The sequence below is a fragment of the Bactrocera oleae genome, chromosome 3 (assembly GCF_042242935.1).
Source record: "Bactrocera oleae isolate idBacOlea1 chromosome 3, idBacOlea1, whole genome shotgun sequence".
In the NCBI taxonomy this organism is placed as follows: domain Eukaryota; kingdom Metazoa; phylum Arthropoda; class Insecta; order Diptera; family Tephritidae; genus Bactrocera; species Bactrocera oleae.
Window position 1 is genome coordinate 59,218,557 of NC_091537.1, and position 24,762 is coordinate 59,243,318.

Genomic DNA, 24,762 nt, shown 5'->3' on the forward strand with positions numbered 1-24,762 from the left:
TTTCTATAATATGTGAATTAAACTTGGTTAGTGTGTGTCTATTAATAAATGTATTTTTGCTATTCTGAATTAATATCCCAAAGCATCAGAAAACAAAACGTTTCATCAAGTACATTTAAAAGTTTTTTTGCCTGTTTAACTAAGAAACTACAGAACATTACTTCACTTATTTAAGTAAAAAATTTTACTATAAACTAATAAATTAATTCTATTTCACGAATTTACAGAAGTGCTTACGTTTTTGTTTACAATTTACATGCTGCTCTATGCTACTTCTTCTCAACTCATAAGAATTACGTCACAAGATGGCGGTTTTCGTAAATTTCACGCTTTTCGTTATAGCTATGAAAATAATAGCCGCGTGAGTACACTCTTTAAAACAATTATTGATTTCTTCTGGCAATGCCTTAGCTGTGAGTGGCTAAGAACCCGAAACCAGAAATATCTTATCTAGTAAATTTTTATATGAGTTGTCATATTGTGCCTTTAATTTTATGGTATGATTTAAATAAGACCGTGTATCTCGATGAGTAACATGGGTCAAAAGGTTTCACGAACTGATTTCGAATGGGTATACACAGAAGAACCCCACGCGTCTCGTCGCAAAATAATTTTGGAAAAGTATCCTCAAATAAAAAAACTATTTGGATATGATCCAATATTCAAATGGGTTGCCGGTAGCATGGTAATGTTACAAATCTTAGCATTGTTTATTGTAAAGGATGTTTCGTGGCCTTTATTGTTAATAGCAGCTTATTGTTTTGGAGGTATATTAAATCATTCGCTTATGCTGGCGGTACATGAAATTTCTCATAATTTGGCCTTTGGACATAGCCGTCCCATGCATAACCGCATTTTGGGCTTTATATGCAACCTTCCCATCGGATTACCTATGTCAATATCTTTTCGTAAATATCACTTGGAGCACCATAGGTAAGTTAAAGATTTAAGCATTTAATTCGATATCAGAAAATTAAATACTGATTAATCGTAGTGCAACTTCTTTCTTGTTTTCACGAAAATTATTTACAAATTATAATGTAGTTTCCTTTGTTACGATCGACTAAGTCAAAGGTGATTTTTTTAAATTAAAGTTCGGGGTGCTTTTTGTGCCGTAAGTCAATATCTATCGTGTAAGAGGTGAATGAATGTTAATCAAGAAGCTACCACTGACCATTGTTATAATAAATTTTTCAAGTTTAAGATGACGTTTGCATTTAAATTCCATGTTTGTTAAATTTTATGTGAAGGAGGCCGAATGAGGGCGAATGAATGAATATTTTTTTACAAAAAGCTAAAATTCCCTTATAGAGCTATATACCTATATGTTCATAAGATAAATACATAATAGATTTAGAGACTGATATGAGCTTGATAAGGTCTCTAACTGCGGTGAATCATATGTGACAAAAATATAAAAATAGAAAAGAAGTAAAATAATAAAAATCATTTACTTAAAAAATTGGCTGTGTTAACCAATAAGCGCGACACCTTACGCCATGACGATCCCTGTGATCCCCGAATAAGGGATCTCAATTTGTAGATGAAACATGACCGAGTTGAAATTCAATTCGATGGCCATGCCTCCTCGAACCCAAAGAACTGCGCGAGCTAGTTTATCTGGAAATTTACACTGGCCCCTTCTGCAGACAAGACCAAACGATGTGTTACCCGAGGGCTGCGCAAAATGCCAAAAGACCGCGCACCACTTATTTTCACCGATGGGGATGTTCAGAGTGCCATCAACAAGGCCCAATCGTCCAAATCCATTGGCCCTGACGGAATAAGCATGCTGATGCCAAAACACCTAGGATCGACGGAAGTACGCTACATTTTATTAGGATATTCTCTCCTTTTTTGATATCTTTTAGTCCCCTAAGTGATTTTGGTGACATTTCTCTGTCATGTGCCATGTAGGTCAAAACCAGAAAGAAACACCCTTCTTTTGTTCCACCCTTACCACTGCGGTATCTGCTGTGTTGTAATTTGAACAAAGAAATGCATTAATATTTTTATTGATGAGAATGCATGCCCGTCTGGATTTCGCCATTCGCTTTATATTGAATTTAAAAATAAAGATATTCGTCGAACATTGCAACTATCGACCATCTTTTGCAGTCCACGGTTCCTAAACATACCGGCAAATTTGGTCCTTCGAGCTGGATCGGGTGCGAAAGAATTTTATTTGAATTTATTAATAATTATTTAATTGCTATGGGTATAAACAACAGTGCCGCTTCTTAGTGGACAGCGGATCTAAAAAAAAACTATTATTACTGAGAATGCCGTTCGTCGTTTAGGTTTACGATATAAACATGCACGAATGCCTGTTTAAAGTTTGGCAACAAGATTTCTGGAATTTCACATGGGTGGGTTTCCCTACAAATTACATTGAGAGATAACAACACCACATTCAATATTGATGCGCTAATAATGCCAATAATCGCTACGTCTATGCTGGCACGAATGCTAAATTAAGATCAGTATATTTCATTCTTATAATTAGACTTCAGACCCACTATTTTATATGCTTTCTTCTATAGATATATTATTGGGAGATGACAAATTTTTTGAGTTTTTAAAGAGCGAACGGGTAACAAGAAACCCTCAAAACTTGCATTTTCTACAGTGCTGGGGTGGATTGTTGGTGGTAATTTAACCAACAAGCTGAGTGAGTTAACAGCTGATGAGTTTAAACAGAACAATCCAAACTTAGAAGTAGAGAATTTCAATTTTATAAACGAATATTTCGACTGGATCATTTGGAGAAGATTCCAGATAAGGATATAAGTAGGTCACCTATGTTACGATACCGTTGTTATCGTTATGTTTATGTTTAGTTCCATTTCTAACAGTGAAAGTATTGGAAGAACTTGCTAAAACATCGCAAAATACATATCCGCTGGCATTGCAAGCATTTCTCTATGATTTTTAAATGTACGACGTGATAACAGGTGCGGAGACCTTCAACGACCTATTAAAATTACACAGGTGGTTATTAAAGGTGCAGGTATGAACTTGGAAAAATGGAGCAGTAATGTTCTGTTCAGCAACCTAAAATGTTAAAATTACTTGGGTTGAAATGAAGTTCGAACAGTGATTTACGTTTTGCGTAACGTACTCCACAACATCATTGATTACAAGACAGTCAATACTATCGGACGCATCGCGCATATTTGACCTCTTACACCCTGCACAATTTTAGTTAACATCTTTTTTCAAGAAGTGTGGTTACTAAAAATAGATTCGAAAACTCCAGTTCCTACTGACGTTGCTGCGCAATGGATAAAGCTTAGAGACACTCTCTCTACGCTAAATACTCTGAAAATCTCAAGGAGAGTATTTTTTGCACTAAGACGTAACAAACTACATGGCTAAAAATGCCGAACATGGTGTCTCAAAACGCCTACGTCGCAGTCATATATTGCCGATCAGTCTAAGGAGGTTAAACAAATATCCAATAAGTGGTAGCGAAAAGCCGCGCTGCTCCCCTTAAACAAATTTTATTTTTCGTCCTTAAAGGAACAGCACACAACTACGAGTAAGAGCAGTTGTTGTTGCAGTCTACTGAATCTATCTCCTTTCTTAGATGACAATGGCGTACTTCGTGTAGTTGGAAGAATTGGCAATTATACGGTGTCGTTTGACATACAACATCCAATAATTTTATCTTCTAAACAAAGAGATGACTGCTAAGCACATACACTTAACACATATGCACGTCGGAGTAACACATCTTTTATTCATACTAAGACAACAGTATTGGATTTTAGGTTCACGTAACCAAGCGCGAAGTGTAGTACACAATTGTTTACGATGTTTCAAACTGCGCAACTCTATATAAATGCAAATAATGAGCGATTTGTCCATTGAGAGGGTGAGGTTTCAACAACCATTTACAAAAGTAGGTTGCTATTATGCAGGCCCGTTGCTACTAAAGGTCGAAATTGGGAAATTATTGCGTAAGGTTAAATGATGACAGAAACACATTTAAATATATCCATGGTGTCCCAAGAATCGTTAAAAGAAATTTTCGTCCGCTCAACGAGCAAGAAGAAAGTATCTTACGTCCACCTGTGCTACCAGAACGTCAGAGGTCTGCATACAAAACTCTCAACATTTTAAACCGCATTAGCGGCTAACCAGTACGACGTTGTATGTATTTCGGAATCCTGGCTTCACTCATCCATATGTGATGGTGAAGTCATTGATTCAACATATAATATTTACCGTAAAGATATTACCTTGGAAACTCATTAGACTATTCAAGTCACTTGTACCACCAATTTTGGAATATGGTTCGGTAATTTGGTCTCCCTACACTAACACGACAATCGATAAAGTTGAAAAGGTGCAGCGTAAATTCTGTAAGTCACTGGCCTATAAACTATCTTCACCAAGTCACATCTGCTCTACTGATGAGGTCTACCAGTGCTACTGTATAAACAAACTGTCTTCTCGTCGACAGGTCGCTGACATCTGCTTTTTCTACAAAGTGGTCAATAACATCACTGATGCTCATGAGATCCTAAACAGTTTTGAACTCGCCCCTGCTGGTCTTACCCTGAGGCGAAATAGATTACTAAAAACATCGAAATCCAAGAAAAATTATGTTATCCATGGTCCTCAGAATAGACTGGCTAATTTAGTACATTCACTTCAAAGTGAAATTGATTTCTATGGAGGAACATACGCTGCTTTTACCGAAAACACCAAGAGACACCTGCTCGTCTGAATAACATCTAAATCAAGTCTGAATTACATATTAACTTACAATTATTTAAATATTTTCCAGATATTACACTAATATACCCTAGCTACTTTTGTATAATACTTTAATTCTTTATTATATCGATGTATATTGCCGATTGGCGTTTAAATAAATAAATAAATGTTATATTTCACTTTTTGTCCGCTTTGTAACAAAAGCCATTAATTTTGAACTAGTGGGTGACTTAACAACCGAATCCTTCATTGGTGTCTGGGATCGCTTCATTTCGCGTCGGGGAAAACCTAAAGAAATATGGTCGGATAATGCCAAACATTCGTCGAACATTGCAACTATCGACCATCTTTCATTTTACCGTAGACGGTTACTAAACAGTGTTCATATTTGGTCCGACAAGTAATACGGAAATGGTTGGTCACTCGTCCGCAGAGCCCGTGTGCATTAGTAATATTTACCTCCGACCTCGCCCGGGCATCGGAGGGGACCGTTCGTGATCAACTATTCAATTACCGCCCGCTGACCATTCAGCCATCAGCACGGGTACCTCGACAACTTGGCTTAGGGTGGTGTTGGTACGGGTATTTTCACACTTCCCATAAAACGGAGATGGGTGTAAAACCAAGGGTTTATTCCTCCATCCCCATATTGCGTGAATTATGAGGTATTTTTCTTAGTTCGTAATAGGAAAGTGTGTTTCCACCTTCCTTACTATTACTTCAGCCCCTTCGCCACGGCAAATCGGCCAACGCTAAGAGAGATAGATGGCATAGTGATCACTAAAAGTGTGAGAATCACTTATTTCCCATTGCGATCTACGAACTAGACTAGAGTGTACGAGTGTAATTACACAAATACATTAGAAATATCAAATTGTAATTATACTAAGAGATGAATCTTGTAGCCAAATATCTTATTGACAACGGATACTGTGAAAACAAATAATTATCATAACAATAGAGCCATCGATAATTTTTTCGAATTTTTTAAGAGTTGACAAGGCATAACTATGTTAAAGAAGTCTATTTCGCACGAGATAACGGACACCTTTTTCGGTCATGGACTCACTTAGCCATTTTACTACATTTTATTTTATATGCTAAATTTACATTTTAAAATCAACCTAACTAACACTATATTTACTATATATAATATATTGTATTAGGGCTGTGGAAAACGACGTAACGGTATCTCCAAATTAAAGCAACGAATGAGATAGTGCTAAAGGAAATATTCACTATTAATTGTATTGAACTATTTTGCACTAATACCTATATATGCATTATAACTCAACCAAAGAAGTGAAATGATTGATAACACTGTATGGCAATAACGGGTTTTTCTGGATATTGCACCAAACCAATTTTTTTACGAGAGATTGAGTCAAAAGTAAAATAAGCGGTTTTTCTATTTTTTGAAGTTAACTTTTCTAAATCAAAATATTTGATATTGACAGTTAAATATTTAAAGAAGAAAAATTATACAATAAAAGGTATATAACATTTTTCCGTGAAGCTTATATGAAAGATACTAGAACAGATCAAAGTTAGATCTACGAAAAAAATAAAAACTTTGTATTTCGAAAACTACTAACCTGATTTATGAAATATTAATATCGTTCTAAATGTGACATAACATCCTTTCTCCTGATATGCGTGTTTATACACTCAGCAGCAAAACTGTGCGTACAGACGTTATTCAGTAGCATATTTCTATATGTTCGCAAGAAAAAATAAATAACAGTAAAAACGTCATCTCATTATTTTTCTAAGCCTTACGCTATATTTTCAATATGAATTTAACTTGATTGCTGTTTGGTTCCCCAAATTATTTATAATTATCGATAACATATCTCGTTTATTAAGCAGCAGAAGGGTGCGTACAAAGAAAAAATTGGCATTTCTCTGAAGTGGTTTTTATATACCATTAAAAAATTCTTGTTCTTTGTTTCAAGTGTTGAGAAATAATAGATTTCAAATGCATTTATTCAGTTTTCAGTATTATACACTCAGCGAAAAAAAAACCCACGCAGTCGAAAATTTTATAATATTCCATTTTTAAACTGTTACTATTCGCTCAAAATACGCTATTTGTCTGATTTGATTTTGTGACTACATTGGTTTACCGTTAATCCTGAAAGCGTTATTTTCTGTACGTGTTTATTTCAGTACTTGCGGTAATTTATTTTGAGTCAATTGTAAAAAATAAGCAAAGTTTGACATGGTGTAGTCAATAGAGAAGAAAGCTGAAATCATAGCTTTATATAAAAATAAAATATCCAAACGCCAAATAACTTGTGAAATGTATATAAGTGATTGAAGTGTGCGCAATATTATTAAAAATTATACGAATTTTAATTCTTTAATCAAAAAAAGGGCAGTGGGCCTCCGAAAAAAGTAAAACCTCATCATGAACGACAAATTAAACGGATGTGCATTACTGATCGCTTTCAACATGCTGAAACAATCAATTCAATATTTTACGAAACTACTGGGGTAAAAATAACTACACGTTCTATGCAAAATGTCCTTAATAATCTTGAATTACGAACGTGACGTCCAGCCAAAAAGCCACTTCTCATTACCCGAATGAAGAAACAGCGGCTAGAGTGGGCAAAATCACACAAAACTTGGACCGCATCAGACTGGGGAAATGTTTTTTTTCCGATGAATCAAAATTTAATTTGTTTGGACCCGACGGAAATGCTACAGTTCGTCGTGAAAAACGAGTGAATAAAAAGGCTTAACACTCAAAAACAAAAATGTCTAACTTAAGATAACATAAACCTAAGTTTTGCACTATATATAGTCATTCTGTAAAGTGCGTGGGGTTTTTTTTAGCTGAGTGTATTTCTTATAATTGATCATGAAAGCAAAGAAAAAAGGAGTTGATATTGCAGAGAGGAAAAATTATTATAAAGTTATGGAAAGAATGAAAAACGTGATATAGGAGTGATTATTATTTATTCAGCGAGTAATTAAAAACTTTATGGAAATTGAAGTTTACGTTTCCCGGCCACGATCTGGCCGACCACCTTTATTCACATTTCACGAAAAGCGGAGTGTTTTGCAGCAAGTACAAAAGAATTCTAAGCTAACAGCTAATAAAAATTGCGGAAAATATTAAGGAGCAGTTTTCAATGTCTGTCAGCACTGATACTGTTCGATGAACTTTAAAAGAACCGAACTTCCACAGTCGCGTTTCCCGAAGAAACCCGTTGATTTCGTAAGCTAATCGACAGAAGCGACTTATATTTGCCAAAGAACATCTAAATAAGCCCACTGAATCCTTGAGGAATGTCCTTTTTGCGGACGAAAGTCAGTTCTATATTTTCGAAATAAAAGGTAAGCAGCTTGTGTGTGTGTGTCGATGTTAAAAACTTTAAAGCGACTGTAAAACAGACACACCAACACACTGCCCATTTTTCGAAGCTTCGGTTGTTATACAATGTTCCAAAACAACTAAAAACAACCCCACAATCACCTGACTTAAATGCTATAGAGCACATATGGGATTTATTAAAACTTATTATTCGTCAGCACACCATAACATCCAAAGAGCTGCCTAAAAATGTAATGGTTGAAGAGAGGTCCAAAATTACCACCGAAAAACAACGAAGTTGATGGGATCTATGTCAAAGCGTCTACAAGAGGTTATTAAATGCAAAGAATATCCAATTTCTAACATTCCTTTTAATCAAATTTATTATATCTGCTTTGCTTTGTACGCCGACTTTATTTTATTAGTTATTGAAAAGTTACTCGGGCCTTGTACTCAGAGTTTTGCTGTTGAATCGTAGTTTTTCCCATCTTAATAATCGATATCATTTCCAATACTACAATAGTAAATACATATACACGAACAAATACAACACATACATTCACAACAATATCAAATTTATTTTTTTCAAAGGTGTGATTTTGATTGCTTATAGCTTTTTATATAAGCCTGACAGAAAAATGTTATACACCGTTGAAATAAGAGGAAAAGGTAGATTATGTCCGTATTTTTAGTTTTTTAGTTGTTTATATACAAAAAACCAAAGTTTTGTTTGAAATAAGCTTAATTTCGAAGTTTAAAAGGTAGTATTACTATTTTGAAGGCTAACTTCGAAAAACGAAGAAATTATCTTTTTACTTTAGACTCAATCTCTCGAAAAAAATGTATTTTATCAAATGCTCAGTTGAGGGTAGTACAGTGTAATTAATTTTTCTATTATAAAGTAAACGACAAAACACAATAACTTCGGTGACACCGCAGCTAGAATACCCTTCACAAATAAAAAAGTTTCCATACAAGAACTTGCTTTTGATCGATCGGTTTGTATGACAGCTATATATTATAGTGCTCCGATTTAAAAAATTTATTCACATATTGTAATGTTTTGGAACTTTATTCTGATTGTTCAGTTTGTATGGCAGCTATATGCTATAGTCGCCCGAGCTAAAAACATTTTTCAGATTTTGTCGTAATGCTTTACGCTCGATATCTGAAAAATTAAGAGAATAGTTCGCGTATATTCAGACAGACGGACATGGTTAAATCAACTCAGCTCGTCTCGCTAATCAAAAGCGCATTTAGTTCCCTACCAAGTGGTCGTGTACGGAAATGAATATAAATAATATTTAAAGTTCGATTTTCAAATCTTATCGCCTATATGAAGTCCTATTCCCCGAAGTAGGATGGCAAATGGAGTGATCTGATAGTAGTGTAATAAGCTAGTTGTAATCCGATTTCGCTTATTTTCAAACTATGACATCAGTATATTGTTATGTACCAAATTTGGTTCAAATTGGTCGTTGCTGATGTATGGAATTTTTTCTAAAAGTAGGTGGTGTCACGTCTATTGTCCAATTTTTATACCAATTCCCATGCATGTTAATTTAATGATTCAAACGTTTTTTTGTCAAAATGTGAGTAAGTAGTTTTCAGCCTAACAGTTTTATGGTTATATCCGATCTATTTTCATTCTGTATAAACAAATAATTCCACGGAGCTTCAGTACACATATTAGATTGAAATCTGAATAGTAAAGCCCAAACATATTCTCTCCTTCTTCCGAAAAGATTGTAGCTTGGTTTCTTACAGCTATTTAGTATGCCAATTCGTTTAAAAAGATATGTAACATTTGCGGACATGGCTAAATCGACTCAGCTCGTCATGCTGATCATTTATATATACTTTAATTTATAGGGTCTCCGACACTTCTTTCTGAGTATTACAAACTTCGTGGCAAATTAAAATACCCTGCTCAGGGTATAAAAAGAAGACTAAGTTAGTACATTTTTTACGTTTTTTTTCTTGGATGAAATATATTTATACATATGTACATTTGTAACTGTATGTATATATAATATAATTTATTGCACTAAACTCAGAAAATGAGGAAACAATACTTGGAAAACTAATATTGAATTATAACTAGCAAAGGGGGTATATAAAAAATTCAAAATGAGTAACAAGGTGTACATTAATTTCATAAGAAAATCTCTCACCACATGCGCATATGAGGCGGTTTTTTTTTTGCACGCCAAGTGGCATTTTAATATCCATAACACCATATTTCTAGCAGAGTTCATGTCTTACGTTTCATTTACTAAATTAAGTTTTACTCCACTGTCGTAAATGTGTGTTTTACTGAGGGCCTCACATTTTTGAAATGTTTTTGACTTAAATTGTTTAAGACACATTCACCTATAGAAAAAGAAAATTGAAGTTATTTATTGTTATTAAAGACTAGAACCTAAGTTTAAAACTTGAAAAATTAATTGACAAATTATGTATAAAACTTTAAAAGATTGTGTTTTGTTAATCAACCATGTAATAAAATATATTCGAGTCCAAAAAATATTAGACAATGTACGATTTTTAGTTATTACTTTTTTTACAAACAGTTTAGGGCCACTTGAAAGAGGTCATTCCGAAGATTGGATAAGTAGCCTCCATTTTGTATCGAAATGTCAAAATAAAATTTGGTATGAAATCAAATACATGTTTCTGTCGAATTTAACGCTATAAAAAATCATCCCTGACAAATTACAATAAAGTAAGCATTTTTACAGCTAAAACAATGAAGATAAGAATGAATGGCTAAACAGTATACGCTTATAGTTAAATTAGAATGCATACATGAAGGTACAACAATTGTATAATTGATTTGTAAGACCAATTATTAAACTCAATGAAGATTATAATTGCCTTACCGCTGGTGGGGGACAGAAAAAGACTTCATTGAGCTGAGAACTTATTCATTCTAATTTTATTTTATGAAATGTATGGCTTATATACTATTTACAAATCTTACTATCTAATTAAATGTATATATATGTATATGTGTATGTGGCATGCTCACCACATAGGGTTGTTTTTAAGTACAACTCAATACATGTGTGTGTGTGTGTATGTCCGTATGTATGTAGCACATTGTTTATGCTACATGTTATGGAATTGTTTTCAAGTGCACATGTGCACTTGTAATCAATTGCCTAAATATATATCTTAGGTCTACAAGTTATCATATGAGTGTATATTTGTTTATGTGTTTGCTTATGTATGTATGTATGCCTGTTAAATATATTTGAGTATACATATTTAGGACTAGTGGACTGTATATTCTAACATGCTTCTTATCTTAATATGTAAAATAATAAAACTAAATTTATTGCTGCACGCCGTCTAAGTGGGGCCCTTGTGGCCATAACGCACATGTTCATTTTTGAACATACTCCAGGGCGACAATGTGACGGCTGGAAAGATGCCCGCAGCATGTAGTCGTGTCATGTTCGTCAACTAAGTGACGTCGTAGCTGGTGGCTGCATATTCGTCTTTCTGCCATTTAAATCTTGACATTTCAAATAACATTTCACGATTAGTATGCGCCTTCCTGTGTTGTATTAATGATAATATACTTGTAACTATTTCTTCATATTCGTCGCAAAGGTATTCTGTCGGTCTTCTCTCTCTCTCATCAGACGGCGGTGTACCCTTGATTTTACCCTTCTTTATTTGTGACTTACCATACTCCTCCTCACTGCTTGGCGGACGTCTCATACGTTTCTTCTCTTTGGGCTTTGGGTTCCGTGTTGTTGCGGCCGTTGATTTGCGTCTACTTGGTCTACCATCAGCACCACGTTGAGAACGTCTCTTTTTGATTGTAGTACCAAACTTAAAATCATCTAAGTCATCTTTATTTGTTATGCCTCCATCGTCGGAGACTTTAATTTCCATATCTTCATATGGCTCTTCATCAGGAGGATCAGGATCCAATGTTGTGTCTATGACAACATAACCAGCCTCCCTAATTCCTCCAAAGTGGGGACTCTCCGAGGATATAAAATGCCACTTGATGTCTTCTCTTTCTATAGTTGGTGTAATCACTCGTTCTTTCTTTGCTTTTGCATCAATTTCAACATCCATTTCTTTTGGAAATTTTATATATGTAAGGTCTTCATAAATGTGTTCGATCACTTGAGCTGCATCCTCATCTTTAAACGTTGTAATATTAGTTTCTTCTTTTACTTCTGCCAGCCTGCATTGCTTGTGGTCGTGTTGCGTTGGATTTATTGACTCGTCATCAGCTGCTATTGGGTCGTGCTCTTCCATTGTGACATCAACTTCAACATCTATTACTTTAGGAAATTTTATATATGAAAGATCTTCATAAATTACTTGAGCTGCATCCTCAAATATATTTTCCTTCTCAAAGGTAATGTTTTCTAAGCGTAGTTTCTCAAAGGTAATATCTTCCACGCGTAGCTCGCCTTCCTTGATTTCGGGCTCTTCTTGTAATATTTTTTTACAATTTTCAAGCGCCTTGTAATATTCCGCAATAATTTCAAGGTACAATTCGTCAACTTCAGGAGAGAAAATTCTCTCTACGTACTTTGTGTAAAAATTGTCCATTTGAAAATATACAATTTTCAAAAGCTTGATGTGATTACTGTTTATTATTTTATTGTTTAGAACATCCATAACTTTTCTGAGGTATTGAATTTTACTCTCGAAAATGGAGATCAGCACGGTATCCGATTCTAATCGAGCATCTTGACTTTGTTTCATCATGACAACACTGCGTTTAGTTCCTTTCTAAAACGGCTTATGTGATCAATTAAAAACTGCCGAATATACACCAGTCTAATTATTTTTATTATTATTAAATTTGCCTGTATTTTTAACAGGGCTTTTTAAGCCTGGGTAAATTACAGGGCTTTTGTTTTTTCCTGTTTTGTAAATACAGGTCTTTGTTTTTGTTGCCTGTATGTATTAGGACTTATAATTTTTGGTTTGTAAGACCAAATGTATAATTGCCTGTATGCTTTATCATACAGGACTTTTTAATTTGTCTTGAGCTCTATCCGGCTCGAAGGACCAAATGTATAATTGATTTGTAAGACCAATTATTAAACTCAATGAAGATTCTAATTGCCTTACCGCTGGTGGGGGACAGAAAAAGACTTAATTGAGCTGAGAACTTATTCATTCTAATTTTATTTTATGAAATGTATGGCTTATATACTATTTACAAATCTTACTATCTAATTAAATGTATATATTGCTGCACGCCGTATAAGTTGGCCCTTTTGACTCTTTTTAATATAGTAGCTAACAAATGTGCACTGCAGAGTTCTAATTTGGGTATTGTTTTTCTGTTTTTAATAGGATTTACTTTGCTTTTGGCTAGTAACAGCGTCACTTGTTGTCCTACTTTTGCATATATTACTGCTGCATATGCTTTATGAGATGCGTCTCCAAATGCGTGCAATTCCAAACTCGTGTTGTTATTCGTACCGATTAAGCGTGGAATAGTTATTTTATCTAATACATCTAATTGTTTAGCGAATTTTAACCACTATTCTTCCAACTCTTTGTTTAACTGCTCGTCCCAAGATCCACCTGTCGACCAAAGTTTTTGCATGAAGCATCTGCCTACTATTGTTACTGGTGCAAGCCAACCAAGGGGATCAAATATTTTTGCCAATTGCGATAATATTGTCCTTTTGGTTATTTTGTTTATTTGTTGTGTTGCTGTTTAAATTTGAATAGGTCCCGTTTTGGTTCCCATTGTAATCCCAATGTTTTTACCGAATCTGTTTTTTCGATTTGAATAATTTCATTTGTTTCCTGTGTATACTCATCAATTATTTTGGGATTATTTGATAGCCATTTTCTCAAATGAAATCCTGCCTTATTTAATGCTTGTATCAATTCCCCGCGCAATTTTTTACATTCTTGAATAGTGTGACCTCCAGTCATGAGATCGTCCATGTAAAAATCGTTACGTTAAAATGTACGTTTTCATTGGTTTTCCTGTAAATGTTACCAATCTCCTGCAACGTTCTTACTGCTGAAAATGGTGCTGCTGCTGTGCCGTATGTGACTGTTGTAAGTTTAAATTCTTTTATTTTATCTTGCGGGTTTTCTCTCCATAGAATATACTGATATTCCTGATCTTCCTCTCTGACTTTTATTTGTCGATACATCTTTTCGACGTCAGCACTTATCACATAACGCCACATACGCCACTTTAGGATGATATCTACAATGTCTTTTTGTAATTTCGGCCCGATTAGCATAACGTCATTCAAACTGTAACCATTTGTTGTTTTTGCAGATGCGTCAAAGACCACTCTCAATTTTGTTGTCGTGCTTTCTTTTTTAATTACTGCTTGATGGGGCAAATAATATTTACCTTGACCCATTTTTTCTACTTCCTTCATGTGCCCTTGATATTCCTGCATGAACTTTTGATAGTCGTCTTTTAGATCTTTTCTCGTATCAAATCTCTTTTCCATACTGATAAGTCGTGCAACCGCTGTCTTCCTAGACTCCAAGCTCTTTCTCCTTTTTAAATGGAATGGCTACTACAAATCGTCCATCTGCTAAATCTCGTGTTGTCGTATTTATATATTTCTGCTCGCATATGTCATCTTCTGGTTTAGGTTCTTCTTCATCCTTTTCCATTTCCCAGAATCTTTCCAATTCACCTAGTTTAAGTGTTGTCATTGCTGCTTTACTTCTTTGCTTTTGGATCTTTCAATATTACCAGACACAATCCAACCCAACTTTGTTGATTGACCTAATAATCCATTAACTTTTAGTATACCCTCTTTAATTATCTTTGGATATACGTCAGCTTCAATTACTACATCTATGCGACTTGGTTTATTGAAATTTGGCTCTGCTAGTAATTTGTTTTTCCATATATACGCCTTCTTTTCAAAGCTTTTTATTGGAAGTGCTTTGTGTAATTTGGATAACACCAAGGCCTCTGTTTCCGCTACAAACTTACTAATAAATCTGGGTCTTATTTCCAGATTTACTTTGTGATGCGAGACTTCTACGCATTCTGCTGAAACGCCGCTTATCTCAGTCGTTACCTTTACTTTCGGTAATCCTAACATCTGAACTGCTTCCTCAGAAATAAGCGTTTTCTGCGAACCACTGTCTATTAAAGCCCGTAGTTCTAAGACTCCTTTTGGTGTTCTCACCTTTATGATAGCGGTTGCTAAAAATGTCTCCTCTTTTTTCTGCTTAGTCATATTTGACGATATTTTTTGCGTACTTGGCTTATCTTCATGTAGCAACGTATTATGTGATTTGTCGCATACCATGCATTTCCATGCTCTGTAGCAAGTTTTTGTTGCGTGTTGTCCTAAGCATCTAAAACATAGCTGATTCTTGCGCACTACTTCTATTCGACGTTCGACATTTAATTTTTGATACCTTTCGCATCGAGTTATTTCATGTCCTGCCATTTTGCAGTAATTACAATTTTTTCGAGAACTTATCGTTCCTGTTTGTCTCTTTGTTTCTGTAGGCAAATTATATGATCTGTTTTGTTGTTGCCAGTTTACACCTCGAAACAAATGTTTATTTGATTCTTGCATGGAATTCTGAGTATTGTATTGGTGCTCCAAGAATGAAATTGCATCCGACAAATTTTGTATCTCAGTCGGTTTTCGAACGGTGTTTTCATACTCTTGAAGTAACTGTTTAGAAAATTTTCTTAACACTAGTTGTGCTAATACGTCTTCTAACGTTCCTTTTTTCTTGATTATGGCGATGCTTTCATTCGCGGTGTCCAAAAACTTTTTCATTTTATACGCTGATTCATCTGTCAGCATTGGTAACTCTACCAGCCGCTCTAAATTGTCGCTAAACTGTTTGCGCGTGTTATCATTCCTGCGTACCAGCAACTCCCAGGCGGTATTGTAATTTGCACCTGATCCTATTATCAGGTGACTAACCATTTGTCTGGCATCTCCTTGCAGACATGTTTTTAAATAGCTCAGCTTTTTGGAGTCACTAATGTCTTTATTATCATGAACATACTCCTCAAAAAGCTCTTTAAATTGTTGCCATTCTCGTAATTCACCAGAGAACTTTGGTAATTCTATCTTTGGCAGTTCCAATTTGTCTTCTGTTTTCTTTAAATTTACTGTTTTTTGTTTCTTTAACATTCGCACTATGTCCATGACTTCACAAGATAAATCTTCTGTTTCAACATTGATATAAGGAGTGCTGTATTTGATGGTAAATTCGTCTATATATTTTTCTATGAAGCTCCACATCCTTTCAATACGGTTTTCATAGCTTTCAAGTAGATCTTCGTCGGCAGTATTCATTTTTATTTCCATTATTATCCATCTCTTTGGATGCTTGTTCAATTTTTTGTTGCTCCTGTGCTCGTTTCCTTTCATGTGCGGCTTCGCATATCTGGCGTACATTCCCATAAATATTGTTAACGAAGTAGTCGTGGTTCGGTGCTACTTTCCCTGTCAATTTCACATGGTTGCTATAGAATTCGTTCCCCCTCACTTCAATGCCCTCTAAATCAGCATCATTTTGGTACAGGGCTGTAATTTCTCCTTGCAGCTCCTGTTGACGTTTTAATAAGTCTGCTGTGTTTGACATATTTATTATTTTTTAATACAAACTGTTTGATATTCTCCAAAGAAATCGTTGGAGGTATATTGATTTGGTCGCCTGGTTGACCTTGCTGTGCCTCGATTCACAGCCGTTGAGTATTTCTTTGAATGACAGTTTATGATGCCACAGCGTTTAGTTTCTTACTAATACGGCTTATGTGATCACTTTTATAAGCACGAATATACACCCGTCTTACTATTTTTACTTTAAGGATTTCTTCCTTTCCTTTTTAAATTTGCCTGTATTTTTATGAATAACAGGGCTTATTATCTTGGCTGAGCTCTTTATTTTTACTCGAAGGACCAAATGTCTTATTTATTTGTAAGACCAATTATTAAACTCAATGAAGTTCTAAATGCCTTACCGCTGGTGGGGGACAGAAAAAGACTTTATTGAGCTGAGAACTCATTCATTCTAATTTTATTTTATGAAATGTATGGCTTATATACTATTTACAAATCTTACTATCTAATTAAATGTATATATATGTATATGTGTATGTGGCATGCTCACCACATAGGGTTGTTTTTAAGTACAACTCAATACATGTGTGTGTGTGTGTATGTCCGTATGTATGTAGCACATTGTTTATGCTACATGTTATGGAATTGTTTTCAAGTGCACATGTGCACTTGTAATCAATTGCCTAAATATATATCTTAGGTCTACAAGTTATCATATGAGTGTATATTTGTTTATGTGTTTGCTTATGTATGTATGTATGCCTGTTAAATATATTTGAGTATACATATTTAGGACTAGTGGACTGTATATTCTAACATGCTTCTTATCTTAATATGTAAAATAATAAAACTAAATTTATTGCTGCACGCCGTCTAAGTGGGGCCCTTGTGGCCCTAACGCACATGTTCATTTTTGAACAACAATAATAGCCTTTGCTTATAAAATTAATGACATTTGGTCCAAAACCAAAGTTCCTGAAACTTGTCTTGGGGAACTTTCGTTTATTATGAACTAATTTCTTTTCTTATTTACAGGTACCAAGGAGACGATGGTGTAGATACCGATATTCCTACTCTATTAGAGGCTAAACTCTTTGATACAACTTTCGGAAAGTTTGTCTGGGTCTGTTTACAACCATTTTTCTACATATTTCGACCATTGGTAATAAATCCAAAACCACCCACCGGACTTGAAATTATCAATACTATTATTCAGCTTACGTTTAACACATTTGTCGTTTATTTCTTCGGATGGAAAGCACTAGCTTATTTAGTGATCGGTTCTATACTGGCAATGGGTTTACATCCTGTGGCCGGTCATTTTATTTCGGAACACTATATGTTCGCAAAAGGTTTCGAAACATATTCATATTATGGACCTCTAAATTGGATAACATTTAACGTGGGATATCATAACGAACATCATGATTTTCCTGCTGTTCCAGGTTCGAGGCTGCCTGAAGTAAAACGAATCGCTCCCGAATTTTACGATGCAATGCCCCAACATACGAGCTGGTCACGAGTACTTTATGATTTCGTTACCGATCCTGCTGTTGGTCCATACGCTCGTGTCAAACGTCATCAGCGTGGTCTCAAAACGTAAAAATAGTTTGCTAAAAATGTAAAGAACATATTTTGCATATATTCCCAATATATTGGAAATAATCCTCTATTTATGTGCAATGATGAGAGCAGCGTCATTTATTTTATGTTAATTCGTCAGTATAAAAGTTGTATCTGTAGAACAAGGCAAACTGAACTAGCTCGTAAAATGGTGTTACTCTTTAATGTATTATTTTCATTAAGTATCAATAAAATATTACAATTTAGAAAAAATATTCTAGTGTGATTGTTGCATCAAATAATTTGTCGTTTTGTCATATTTAAAATATAGATTTATTTACTAAATGAATACCAAATATTTGAATCCTATTTAAACGTGGTATGACTCTACGTTAATGTAATAAGACACAAACTTCGATTCTACAAGCATAAACTGAGAAGTCATTTGTAAAAACTATTATAAGAAGATATTTATATCTACATGTGTATATATGAAGTATTATACACGAATATTTATGTATATGTACATATTTGTATGCTAAGCACCAAATAAATAAACTAATGGATGTTTCTGGGTGATATAAGTTGCGTAGAATTTTTTATTTAGTTTTTATTTATTTTTTAATTTACTTACCCTTTCTAAATAGGATTAGTATTTTTAAATTAATGTGTACAAAAATTTGGCTATGCTTTATACTTGAATTATATGTATAGCTTCATTCAAAATGTTGTGCATTATTTTGAAATGACCTGTATAATTTAAGCCCCTATTACGGCTTTCAACTCAACTGTATTTAGGTTGAATTTTTTTAATTCTGTATTAAAGATAATTGTCGTCAAACATCAAGTTTCTTGTGGTATTACAGATTTCAACTCTGTGCCAGTGGGGTTGACTATATTATCAAAAATTTTACAACTGCTATCAAGCAGTTGTGGTTGAACATTACTGCGTTTATTTAGGACTTTAAACTATTTTAATCAGTTATTTTGTACTACTACCTAGAAAGGTGAAAAATTGTTTAAACTCGTGGAGTAAAATCCCGTAACTGGACGAGGCTAGCCATAATTTGAAAACACTAAAATAAAATTTAATATATTTGTTTAGTAAAATAAGTTTTTAGGAGCGTTTTGCTCCTCTTAATTCTTATGTGTTTTAATCACTGCGCACAAATGCGGTGTTCATAATATTTAAAATATCCTTAACAAATGGTTTAAACTTGTTTTTTGATAACTACCGTCTGCTAGGAAACGGAGACTTTGTACTTTCCTTACTTAAACGAAAATACCTTCTGAATCTGCAATAAACATTATTTAAAAGCCGTTTAATTGCAAAAAATGCAATTTTTCATCGAGACAATGCACCTGCTCACAAAGGTGTCTTAACAATAACAAATTAAACGATTTGCTTGAGCATCCACCGTATTCACCAGATCCAGGCTCCCAGAGAAACCTGAAACAATTCCTTCGTGGAAAGCGTCTTTCGTCGAATGAAGAAGCTATTACAACCGTAGACGGGTATTTTGCAGAGCTTCCAGAAAGTCATAGGGGTGGCATAAAATTATTTTTCGGATAATTGGAATAAGTATATTGAAGTTCAGGGAGATTATATTGAATAAAAAAATATATTACGTAGCAAAAAAAAGTATTTTTACATTTTGAGCGCAGACACTTTTCAACCTATCTGTATGTATGGTATGTATACTCAAGTAGAAAGTATTAAATATAGTAGTTATATAATCAGAATTCTTTATAGTTATTGTTTTAGAGGCAGAAAAGTTTCTCCACATAATTGTTTAATTATCACTTTCTGGTAGCCACAATTGCGCTAGGTATTTAAAATATAGTGACTATACAACTATTTTTGAAGACAAAAATATGTTTTAAATATATACTGTACAAATAAATGGGTCTCTTATCGACTTAAGCTGATGTCGCACTTTGGAAAACTACAAGTAATAAAAATTTCCAAAGGTGATAACTTTTTCTAAGAGATATAAAGCGGAAAAGTTCGTATCGTTTCTTTTTTAAAAGATATCAATGAAAGTTATTGAACAATTAGGTTCGCAAAAGCTCTGCAATGAGTACCGTTTCAATTGTAAGAATCTTTTTTGGCACTATCATTTCTTCACATCTTCACAGTATTCTGAGTGAGAAATTGCGTAGATAAAAAAAGGCTACGTCGGAAAGATTTTATTACGAGTGCTTTCTTCCATATTTCGGCGCCATGTACAGAGACCAACTACGGTACTCAACCCAAAAGTCGTCTTCTATTTTGTTTTGATCCGCCGATATTACGCATCAAATGGTTCAGAGCTTGGCATATTTTTATAGTTTTTTAACATGTGTGGGCTGGTTGCGTAGTTATACTAACTCTTTTTATGCTGTTGACTACCACCGTATGTATAATCCGCTTAACGATTTTATCAGTGGAGTCTAACATACAGAGTGGTCGGAAAGAGACGGGACTGTCAAAGGCTTATCAAGTCTTGTCAGTAATATAAAATCCATGATGTAAGGAAGCTGCATTCTTAAATGCATGTGTTATACATTTGTTTACATTGTGAGAAATGCCATCTTGCCCCGAACTGTAGATAGGTTCAACCGTTAATATGTTTCTCCAACCTCTTTGTTCGAAACATTCGTAATGAAGTTGAAAGTCCATGATTTCGGAATGAAGTTGTGGTCGGTTTCGGAAGGATACCGATGCGATTCTTCCCAGGACTGAGGAGGAGATTGATAGTTGTGTACCAGGACGTTTTCAACATCATCGAATTTTAGAAATGGTGTCGTTTCACCAATTCCATGCGAAAATTTGTGAAGATACCTTGCCAAATAAAGAAGTATTCCATACAAAACTTGATTTCGATCGTTCAGTTTATAGGGCAGTTATATGCCATAGTCGTCCGAGGCATAACAAATGTAGTGATCTGATAGTAGTGTAATCGGATTTCACTTATTTTTACTATAACATCTGTATACTGCTATGTACCAAATTTGGTGCAAATTGGTGGTGTAGTTGCTGAGATATAGGATTTTTTCTAAAAGTAGCCGGTGTCACGTCTATTGTCCAATTTGTATACCGATTCCTATGCATGTTAAATTTAATGATTCCCACGTTTTTTTGTCAAAATGTGAGTTAGTAGTTTTCAGCCTAACAGTTTTATGGTTATTACCGATATATTTTCGTTCTGTATAACAAATAATACACATATTAGATTGAAATCAGAATAGTAAAGCCCTAACATATTCTCTCCTTCTTCCAAAAAGATTGTAGCTGGGTTTCTTACAGCTATTTGGTACGCCAATTCGTTTAAAAAGATATGTAACATTTTTATACTCTCGCAATAAGTTGCTAGAGAGAAGAAGTTCGCGTATATACAGACAGACGGACATGGCTAAATCGACTCAGCTCATCATGCTGATCATTTCTAGATTGTAACGGATTTCTCGATAAATCGTCTAATCTCGTGTGAGTTATACACTTGAGTTCGATCACTGGATTCTTAAATTAAAGTTCCAATTTAATGCTATAAACTTATCTTTATTTCCAATTCCAAAAACTTAACACTTATTGCTCGCTATTCGAAATTACAACTTATTGCTTATAGCTTAATTGCTCTTTACACGGCAACACTCTAATTAGAACTGTCTCTGCTGCACAATCCGGCAGCCCTTATATAGTAAATTTTTAACAAAAGTTCACTACTAGAACATTCGTGCAACTACGAATTCGCTGTCTAGTTGCTTCTGGCAGTTTATCGTCAATTCTGATTTTTTCTGGTACTCGTGTTCGCCACAATATACTTAAATTTATAGGGTCTCCGAGACTTCTTTCTGAGTATTACAAACTTCGTGACAAATTAAAATACCCTGCTCAGGGTAAAAAAGAAGACTAAGTTAGTATATTTTTTGCGTTTTTTTTCTTGGATGAAATATATTCATACATATGTACATATGTAACTGTATATATAATTTATTGCACTAAATTCAGAAAATGAAGAAACAATACTTGGAAAACTAATATTGAATTATAACTAGCAAAGGTGGTATATACAAAAATTCAAAATGAGTAACAAGGTGTACATTAATTTCATAAGAAAATCTCTCAACACATGCGCATATGAGGCGGTTTTTTTTTTTGCACGCCAAGTAGCATTTTAATATCCATAACCCCATATTTCTACCAGAGTTCATGCCTTACGTTTTTTATAAAAAAAAATATATTTTTATTTTAGTATTCATTTACTAAATTAATTTTTAATTCGCTGTCGTAAATATGTGTTGTACTGAGGATGTTTTGGGCCTTTCATTTTTAAAAAAAGATTTGAGACACATTCACCTACAGAAAAAGAAAATTAAAAGCATTTATTGTTATTAAAGACTAAAACTGAATTTTCGTGTTGGTGTCCTTGCAAAAAATTAATTAACAAATTACATATAAAACGTTATCAATTTTTGTTTTGTTAATTAACTTTGTACTTTGTAATAAAATACATTCCACATTTAAAAACAACATATGGGGTTAAGCCAATTTAGGATTTTAAATAAATAAATTATGTTTTAGCTAATAATACATTCGAGTCCAAAAACATTATTCAATGTAGCTGTAGTGTTAAAGCGGTAAACTTAAATAAGTTGTTTTTTTTCTAAACTTTATTGTTCAAATCGACGAGGAACGACTATCGAATATGAAACTGCAACAAACATTATTTACAGGTAATTTAATTGTGAATAAAACTTTGGCTTATTTGGGTTACGAAGTTTCAATGGATTTGGGTGATCACAAAGGCTTTTTCGTATGAACAGCACATCAGTTTTGGACCTAAAATTTTCGTCATCATAATATTAATCAAAACTAATGTACATTTTATTAATTATTCACCCGTTCGTGAGCAATACCTGAATTAAATTGTTTTAATTTTTCGTTTAAGAATTTCCAGCTGCTTAAGTATCTATCAAAACTTCACTTTTTATGTTGGCAACACCAATGAAACTTTGACTGAAAATAGTTGAACACAGTAATACCCAAAAAAGAGTTTGGGTGATCTAAAGTTGAATTGTTTTAACTTCTACTCAACTGAATGGAGTTGATACCCGTAATATTGATATTACTAACATAAAATTATAAGGAAACTTTAATTTTGTGAGAAAATTTTTAAATTTTTAAAAGGACTTATAAATTAATTCAGCTAATGAAAAATTAAATAAGTAAAGAATGACTAAGTCTTCTATACTTATTCAATATGCCCGCACAACTTCTCGATGAAAAATACTTCTTACAAATTCAACATTCGTTATTAGACAAAATATACAATCGATTACAATCACATTTGCTAACTTATACTATCGTGGAGTCATTTAGTTTCCTTACTAATATGTGCTTCATATCCGAATTATTTATATAATATTAAAATCAATCAAACTAACTCAGAAGGCCAGGACGCAACGACACAAGCCGCGATATTACCATGGTGTCTGTAGGATTCGCAAACTAGCTACGTGAGAGGAAAGTGCTAGAAGACTACACAGATAGCGATCACCAATACAAAACCTACCTCATAGGTCCAGATAAAAGTCCAACAACAACTAAAAGCAGAGGAAAGCGTAAATTGACCGTTTCCAAGCTAGACGCAGAAAAGCTCGCGAGCATAGGCAAAAACCCACCAAAATACCACGCGAGTAACACAGCTAGGTTTATTGTCAAAGAAACTCTGAGCGCCATCACAGAGGGATATAAGGCAGAAATGCCCAAAATAAAAGGCGGACATCCATAGAAAGCAGTTTACTGGTGGACAAACGAAATACGAAACCTAAGACAAACCTGCCTGCGTAAAATACGACGATATAGGGCCAGAAGAAGAGGAAGAAACGGAATGGAAGAGCATAAGAAATATGAAGCTGCGAAAACTAAGCTGAAAAATGCAATAATAAAAACAAAAAAAGATAAATGGGAAAAGCTACGTAGTGATACTATATAAACAAAAGTCCGTGGGGTCTCGGATACAAAATCGTAATGAGAAAACCGGGTGCGAAACAGTCCATCCCAGAGTGAAATGCTGCAGCCATGGATCACTTTGTTCCCAACCCGGGTCATGGAAGAGACTCACCTGAGTATACGCAAGATACTTTATGCCCACCTTTCACTTTGGAGGAAATGAACATGGCCGCAAAAAGACCAAAAATCTCCCGGCACTGACGGGATAGCGGTGGAAGTGTTTAAGTTAATCGCCGCACTTATTGCTATCCATGTATAATGCATGTCTGGACGAGGGCATCTTTCCAGAAGTATGGAAGAGACCGCATTTTACCCTGATAAGCAAGGGCAAAGGTAACGCAGAAACACCAGTAGCATACAGAGCTCTAAGCATGCTAGATACAGCAGGAAGCTGCTATAAAGACTAACCCCGCATCATAGCTGCCATAAACAATTCTGGAAGCCTATTAGAGCAACAACATGACTTCAGACCAGGCAGGTCCACCATCAGAGCTGTTAAAGATGTCGTGCGTAGCGTGAAGGAAGCCCGCGGAAATAACCATTTCTCGCCGCAAAATGTATAAATATGATAGATGCACTAAAAAGCC

The 24,762-nt window shown here is 34.4% G+C and overlaps 2 protein-coding genes across 2 annotated transcripts; one reads left to right on the top strand and one right to left on the bottom strand.

Moving 5' to 3' along the window:
* The first annotated feature begins 406 nt into the window (after positions 1-406).
* ifc (delta4-sphingolipid-FADS-like protein ifc) lies at positions 407-18,764 on the top strand. The gene is made up of 2 exons (XM_014243077.3): positions 407-933; positions 17,653-18,764. The coding sequence occupies exons 1-2, from the start codon at positions 527-529 to the stop codon at positions 18,218-18,220; spliced, it is 975 nt and encodes a 324-aa protein (XP_014098552.1). The 5' UTR covers positions 407-526; the 3' UTR covers positions 18,221-18,764.
* LOC138856249 (uncharacterized) lies at positions 11,451-13,034 on the bottom strand. The gene has a single exon (XM_070106677.1). It carries the CDS (start codon positions 12,785-12,787, stop codon positions 11,516-11,518), a length of 1,272 nt encoding a protein of 423 aa, XP_069962778.1. The 5' UTR covers positions 12,788-13,034; the 3' UTR covers positions 11,451-11,515.
* Positions 18,765-24,762: the final 5,998 nt, after the last annotated feature.